Source organism: Scomber scombrus, chromosome 12, assembly GCF_963691925.1.
Source record: "Scomber scombrus chromosome 12, fScoSco1.1, whole genome shotgun sequence".
In the NCBI taxonomy this organism is placed as follows: domain Eukaryota; kingdom Metazoa; phylum Chordata; class Actinopteri; order Scombriformes; family Scombridae; genus Scomber; species Scomber scombrus.
This window is the reverse complement of record NC_084981.1, coordinates 16,013,613-16,020,442: the sequence shown is the minus strand read 5'-3', so window position 1 is coordinate 16,020,442 and position 6,830 is coordinate 16,013,613. Positions and strand designations below refer to the sequence as shown.

At 38.3% G+C, this 6,830-nt stretch overlaps 1 protein-coding gene across 1 annotated transcript; it reads right to left on the bottom strand.

The window, feature by feature from the left end:
• Window positions 1-1,934: 1,934 nt before the first annotated feature.
• On the bottom strand, window positions 1,935-5,854 carry rps24 (ribosomal protein S24). Its single transcript, XM_062430162.1, has 5 exons — window positions 5,801-5,854; window positions 5,117-5,182; window positions 4,803-5,012; window positions 3,558-3,671; window positions 1,935-2,016 (listed from the first exon to the last, which is right to left on the bottom strand). Exons 1-5 carry the CDS (start codon window positions 5,801-5,803, stop codon window positions 2,014-2,016), a joined length of 396 nt encoding a protein of 131 aa, XP_062286146.1. The 5' UTR covers window positions 5,804-5,854; the 3' UTR covers window positions 1,935-2,013.
• Between the last annotated feature and the right edge of the window lie 976 nt (window positions 5,855-6,830).

Sequence of the window (6,830 nt, the reverse complement as noted above, 5' to 3'; positions counted from 1 at the left end):
ATGGGCCTACAGGGCTGTGGAGAGAGGAGCTTAATTTCCCAACACCATCTGTTACCAGTCCCTGGGTTGAAAGCTCCACTTATGTCAAACCTCCCACAACCACACACCAGTAGAGCACCACAGAGCCGTGAGAGACCCTTTCTACTGTCTTTCCTTGTGTGTCCCCTCCACACCTATGCACCCACTCTCATGCTCTAAGGTGACGCTATAACTCACACTTTAGCCGAGACAAATTAATTTGCCTGCTATTTTCTGAGTGTACTTATTTGGGCATCAGCATGTAAGGTTTTTCTTTTAATATATTCACCTTTACAGCAGTTCACTGACAAATGGGGTCTTGATACAGTAACTCCCATTTCTGCTTTGTTGGACTTCAAATTATCTTGATAAACTGTCAGTGTTTAATCTCAGCCGGCTGGCATCGATTGAAGAGAGGCCCACAGGGGATGATGGGTGTGTATATATAGGTCTTTCTACTGGGAAAGAAGAGCCCACGACTCAAAATGTGTCAATGGAAGTGCCTCCGAGCTACTGTTTTTCCCTTTTTTTTGCCTGGTTGTGTAAGCACTGAGCACTCTGGTAGAGAAATGTCTGGCCTACATTCAAGACTTTGTGGAGGCATGAAAATATGTCAAACTGCAGGGCTGAAGACAATCACCTATAATATGTATAACATATAGTGCTCAAGTGCAGTCTCCAACATGTTGGTTTGGCACTCTGGATAATGTTCTTGTGCAAGTTGTCACTTGCAAGGTCATAGCAGGTAGCTGGTTATCATTTTTAGCATTTTAGTGCACAAGTGCATGGCAGTATTTTTCTTGTTAATGCATTGATAAAAAATAGCATGTAAGAGCCACATAAGTACTTTGCCTTTCTCTTTAGCGTCTTATAGGACAAATACATTTCTCCTGCCAAATATTCCATAAGAACAGACCCTAGTTGCAGCTCCTGCATCCTTGACATGAGGAAATGCTGATATTCATAAAAGAATGGATGATGTTAAGAGGCTGGGTTGGTGGTGTTGGGGTGGGGGTTACCCTGAGGACCGACCATTCCCTGGCATTTTAATCACTTCATTTACACACTCTCAGGGTATTTCTATGCAAATTATCTGAAAAGGTCACACTGCAAAGAGGGATATCTATTCTGTTCCAAATGGTGTTTATAAACAGGAAAAGGCCAAGTCCACACACCGATTGGCCTAACAGTGTATTAGTACAATTTATTCATCAGGGGGTTTTGCCTCCAGGACGAACTGGTGGTGAATCCTCATGATGAAAATACTTTTAACAGGTATATATTTAAAGTATTGGCTTCAGTGCATCTAACTAGTCTGACATTTGTTTTAATGAAGGGAGTCCTCATGTGGCCATTTGTGTTACTACAGCTAAGTATTTTAACAATCAATTGATAGGCTACCTTGCAGTTCCCTGTAATAAGTTTTTAAAAAAAAAAGTCAAATAGTATAAACTGCAGAACAAAGTGTACCAAAGTGATCATGGTACATATTTGGAGTAAGTCCTTCAACTTGTAATATATGCACTATGTATACAAGCATTTTATCTCAGCAAGCCATTACTTTCACCAAGTCCAGTTTAAAAGGTAAATCAATGGCTTCATTGAAGTCATGTCATTAGAAAGGGAGTCCTCATGAGGCCATTTAGGTTACTGCAGCTCAAGCTTTTAACAAACTTGCAACTTTTACTGTAATAATAGTGCAAGTCACCAACAATTAAGTTTATATTTGTGGAATATAAGTCAAATTTGAATCATAACCAAACCATGTAATATTGTGTGCTTTGTAATGAAAACCACTTTACAATCCTTGGATATTATACAGATATTCATATCCACTTAACAACTTGTAAAACTGTTCAGCTGTCTGAACTACATCAGAATATAGTTGATCAAATAAATATACCCAAAAAAAAAAATCTTTTTTTCTCCAAACTTTATTCGATGACAATATACAAGAACATCTTGAGCACGTAGACCATCCCTGGCTGTCCGGGCTCACTGTAAGGAGACAGAAGCAAAATTAGTACCACAGCAACAAAACGTCTTGACAATGTGATCTTAAGTTAGGAGTGCAAATTGAGACAACAAATTATGTTTTTAGGTTAGACAAACAGTTTTAACCCAACATTGTTTAATACTTTCAATAAAAACAAAAACAAAAACAACATTGTTATGATTCTTAACTTTTTTTTTTGGGAGAACATAAATTTGAGTGAGAAATTCACACCTTGGCAGGCTTTTAGTTCAGCTGCCCCACACTCAACACGCAAAAAGAACAAATAAATTAAGATACACACGCTACACCCAAGTTGTGCTTCTATTAAGTAGGGATTTTAAGCATTGTAAAAACATTTGTCTGTTAAACTGTAAGCAACAGTGGGCAAGGCCTACTGATATTCCCATTGTAGCAGTGGTACAAAGGACTGAGGAAGAGTGGAAATCTATTAGCAGGGAGTGTAAAACACTGAATGGGTTGGGGTAAACACTGAGGGGGGAAACTGCAGGGGAAAGTGGGGCGTGACATGCACGGCACAACTCAGGTCTATCAACTTTGATGTGCAACACAGTGGCACACCATGTTTGTTCTGCTGCTATACCTGCACACTGACACTTCATTTCTGCCAAAGAAATCCATGGGAAGCAAAATCAAGAACAAAAGATGGAACAACAAAAAAATATATGTTAACAAGTTGAAAATTGAAACATGAGAAAGAAAAGATCTCTAGATGGATTTGCACTCCACAGGTCATGGACCACATTTAGACAAGCTAATCAAAACCAGGGCAGACATGTTTTGACTACATCAATATTTTAAAAAGCCTGTTGAGCATTAGCCATTACAGATGCAGTTAAGTGGTATTTAACAAAGTCTGGCTGGGTTTTGACATTGAGGGGTCCATTGTAAGTGACTTTATACCAGTGACTCATTCCACAGAGGGTCTCGAAGTATGCTCTGTTTCTTTCAAACAAAAACCAGCTAGGGGATACTTCTGTTTTTGTCTTTACTTGCGGTTATGTCTTCACACCATCATTAGTTTTGAAAAATACAGTGTAAAAAACACCATTAGTTTTCACTTCAAGCTAGTAATCATTAGTGTTGAGTAGTGAAGTAGGTATGACCAGGTAAGTATTAAATAATGGGTCAAAGCCCTTCCTATTGGATGCTACTGTACATCCAGAAGGAAAAGCATTAAGGCTATGGCTCTTAGGTGGGTAGGTGAGGGTGTAAAAAGGGAGGGAATTAGCTAGTATCTATCACTCCTGGATTATCTGCACACTGCAGTTAGTCTACTTATGAACAACATTTACCTTCTACAATTCCCGAACATTTGATATGATTTGGAAAGATGACAAAGGAAATTAAAACGGTAAAAGTCATGAAAAACAAAGAGTAGCAGGGTATGAAAAGAACAAGTGTGCAATAGAAAATCAAGAAAGAATCAAGTGTACTTTAAGGAATCATTTTGAGCACAGATGTGAGAATACAGAGTGAAAAACATTCACTATGCACTGACTATATCATACTACGGTCACAATACCTTTTTGCCAGCAGCGCCTACACTGGCCTTCTTGATGCCTCGTACTTTCTTCATTCTGTTCTTACGTTCCTTGCGCTGTTTCCTTGAGGTCTTCTTCTTCTCATAGAGACCGTGCTGAGAGACAAATAAAAGCAAAATGTAATTATAACATCATACACGCTTAACATTAGCATCCATAACCTACAGTGAGAGTTTAATCATTCTTGACCACCCCTCAATTGATCTGAACCTCCTAACAATAAATAAATACATTTACAGAGACTTGAAATGCTTAAACTGATTTAGGGGCTTCTACCTTCAGTATTGATTAATTATTTTTAGATATTAAAGTTATCAGCAGAAGATTGTGTCGACATTAAAAAAAAGATCACTTGTAGATAGATTCCCTGAGGATTTATCTAATTAGAAGAGATTATGAAAATCCATGAGAACTTCAGAATTTATATTAATAGTATTAACTAAATTTCATACATACAGAATTCACACCTGTTCAACATTAAACACTAACAGTGTTTAATGTACTGTGTTAATTTCATACCTTTCAATAGCGCTCCCATCTTCCACATTTATAATGTCAAATGATGCCTTCTACAAACTTCATCACATGATGTACATGCAACACAGGAATCTTTCAAAAGCTTGCAACTGGGAGGGGTGTTGGATTGCAACTACTATTTTCAGTATTGATTAATCAACTTATTCTTTTTTTGTCATTTTGTTCATACACAAATACCTGTTAAAATTAGGCAGTCATTGTTTTGTTTGATCAACCATTCAACAGTCAAAGATTAATTGTATCATCATGTATGACACAGAAAACCTTCAAAACCTAAAAACTAAAAAAGGGCATACGGTTGTAATTTTTGAAAAATGACTAGAGTTGTCAATTACTTATCAGTTTATCAACTTATTATTACAGCTTTTAGCTATTACATCATAAACAAAAAATATAATTCCCCATAAACCTGCATTTGAACCTCTTCTGGTCCCCAATGTAGAAAAGCCACCTGCTGTGAGCATTTGTCCTCCTTCTAACAGATGTGGAACATTGATGCTTACTGCTGTTAAAAACCATGTGAACAAAAGTCTCTGCTCTTTGTCTTCATTCATATTGACATTTAAACCAGTGGCTGAAAACTGACCCTGGGGTGTTTTGTTAGCCTAATAGTTGATGTGTTGACTGCGACTTTCCAGCTGCAAACTTTAAGATTTCCCAGTCAAATAAAAAAAACCTTATAGACTCACCCTGGCCAGTCTGTGCTTGGGCTCATTCTTCTTAGCGTAGTCTAGGGAGTCGTACACCATGGCAAAGCCTGTCGTCTTTCCGCCACCGAACTGAGTCCTGAACCCAAAGACGAACACGACATCAGGAGTGGTCTTGTACATCTTGGCAAGTTTCTCCCTAATTTCAGTCTTGGGGACTGTTGCTTTGCCTGGATGCAGGACGTCGACAACCTGCAGAGAGGAGAGAACAATGAATATGCACATGTATGACAGGATGATGACCTTAAAAGTCTGATCAACACAATATACACAGAAATAAAGGAGCTGAATCTTACCATTTGCTTCCTCTGAAGCAGTCGGTTCGTCATGAACTTGCGGGACCTGATTGTTACTGTGTCATTCTGAAGGCAGAAAATAAAAAGTGAGAATAAAACACACGTCTTCTTCAGACAACACTGATGGCTCCAACATGTTACTACAGGTGCCTGTTATGTCACAACAGCCTCCCGGGAGTTTACATGTGCCCACAGCCTAAATGACCCATTTATTTAACAAGTAATGTGCCAGTAAATGAAAGTAAATACTGTATTAGTTTAACATTTGTGTTCACCTGAGTGTGTGGGCCTCGCTACAGCTATCGGTAGCCTCTGGTAGCTACAACTTAGCGGTTCTGAATTAAGTTATATGACATGTAGATACAATATTGTGTCTTTAAGCAGCTGTTTATGTTACAGTTGTTCTGTAGTCAATATCAGGCACTTGAAATTAAAGCTGGACACTTTACAAGCCGTCTAAACGCGGGTAAATACAGCCTGTGTACCATCTGTAGCGACAGTCATGATAGCATTGAGGATGTTACCGTTTAATTTCCTCATATATAATATCGTATCATGTCAATAACCACATTTTATTATATCTCAGATTTAAAATGTCACTTAGTCTGCATGATAAACGTGTGGATGGATGGATGGACTCGATAATCGGCGGATTTTAATTCCATATTTTGTCACCAGACTCACCATCTTGACGCCGGCCTCGCTCAGGGACGTTGAAAAGGAAGAAGGACCAGCGGGCGCCCGGATTAATGCCTGCAGAAAAACTGAGTGGGCACCTACTGATATTGCCTGATCTAAAGTCGTAAAAACAAAACATAAAAATGTGAGGAAATACTTTCTCTAAAAAAAAAAAAAATTAAATCGCGGTATGAGGTGGTTGTGAAAAAGAGAAAAAATACTATGATACTAAAACGAACACCAGCTGCATTCATGTAATGTTTATGGCTGCATTTCCTTAATGTCTATGGCTGCATTTCCTTTCTGTACACTGAACGTTAGTAAAATGAATGTATTATAAGCGCAGTAAATGTCTGAAACTGAATCCATTCAAAGCTCCTCAGCAGAGCTCCTCTCCTTCAGCAAATAAACCAAACTATACTCCTGTATAACCACTACCTGGTCTCAGGTCTTGTCTTCTGTGTGTCAGATTTCATTAAATACAATTTTATTCAGGATTATGCAACATTATATAAACTACAATGGAGGATTTACGCTAGATTTTGACATGGCTGGCACCTTTGTAAAATACAAACACAAAGTAATGACCTGCTTTAGTTAATATTGTACTTTGCTGGCACAAACTTTCTTAGGATTGTACATTAATGTTGAGTGTTTGGGGCCCCTTGGAGTCTGGTACCAAGGGGCAGTTGCCCATCTTGCCCATTTGGAAGTTCATGGTGTACACGAAGAAGTGGTCGTTTTTCCAAATTATGATTAATATTATTATCAGAATGACTAATAAGAGGGAATTGCTTACCTGAGTTTTTTAGGGGGAAGGAAAAAGTGCTTTATGTTGAGCCCAAGCAGCAGCATGGGAAGATCCTCTTAATGTTCCAAAATCCAAATTTAAAGCAAATCAGGACCGAGCCTTTTCGGTCAGGGCCCCCAAAATAATTATTGTCATTTGATGTGGTCTTTTACTCATGGTTTTATTTCCCCCATTGATCCCCTGTTCTTTTCCTTTACCTTATTCTGTGTGAATCACTGTTTTGTG

Coding starts and splice junctions, on each gene's coding strand:
- rps24 (XM_062430162.1), bottom strand. Junction 5,013..5,116: donor TGCTTCAGAGGAAGCAAATG/GTAAGATTCAGC, acceptor TCCTCTCTGCAG/GTTGTCGACGTCCTGCATCC. Junction 3,672..4,802: donor CCAAGCACAGACTGGCCAGG/GTGAGTCTATAA, acceptor TTTGTCTCTCAG/CACGGTCTCTATGAGAAGAA.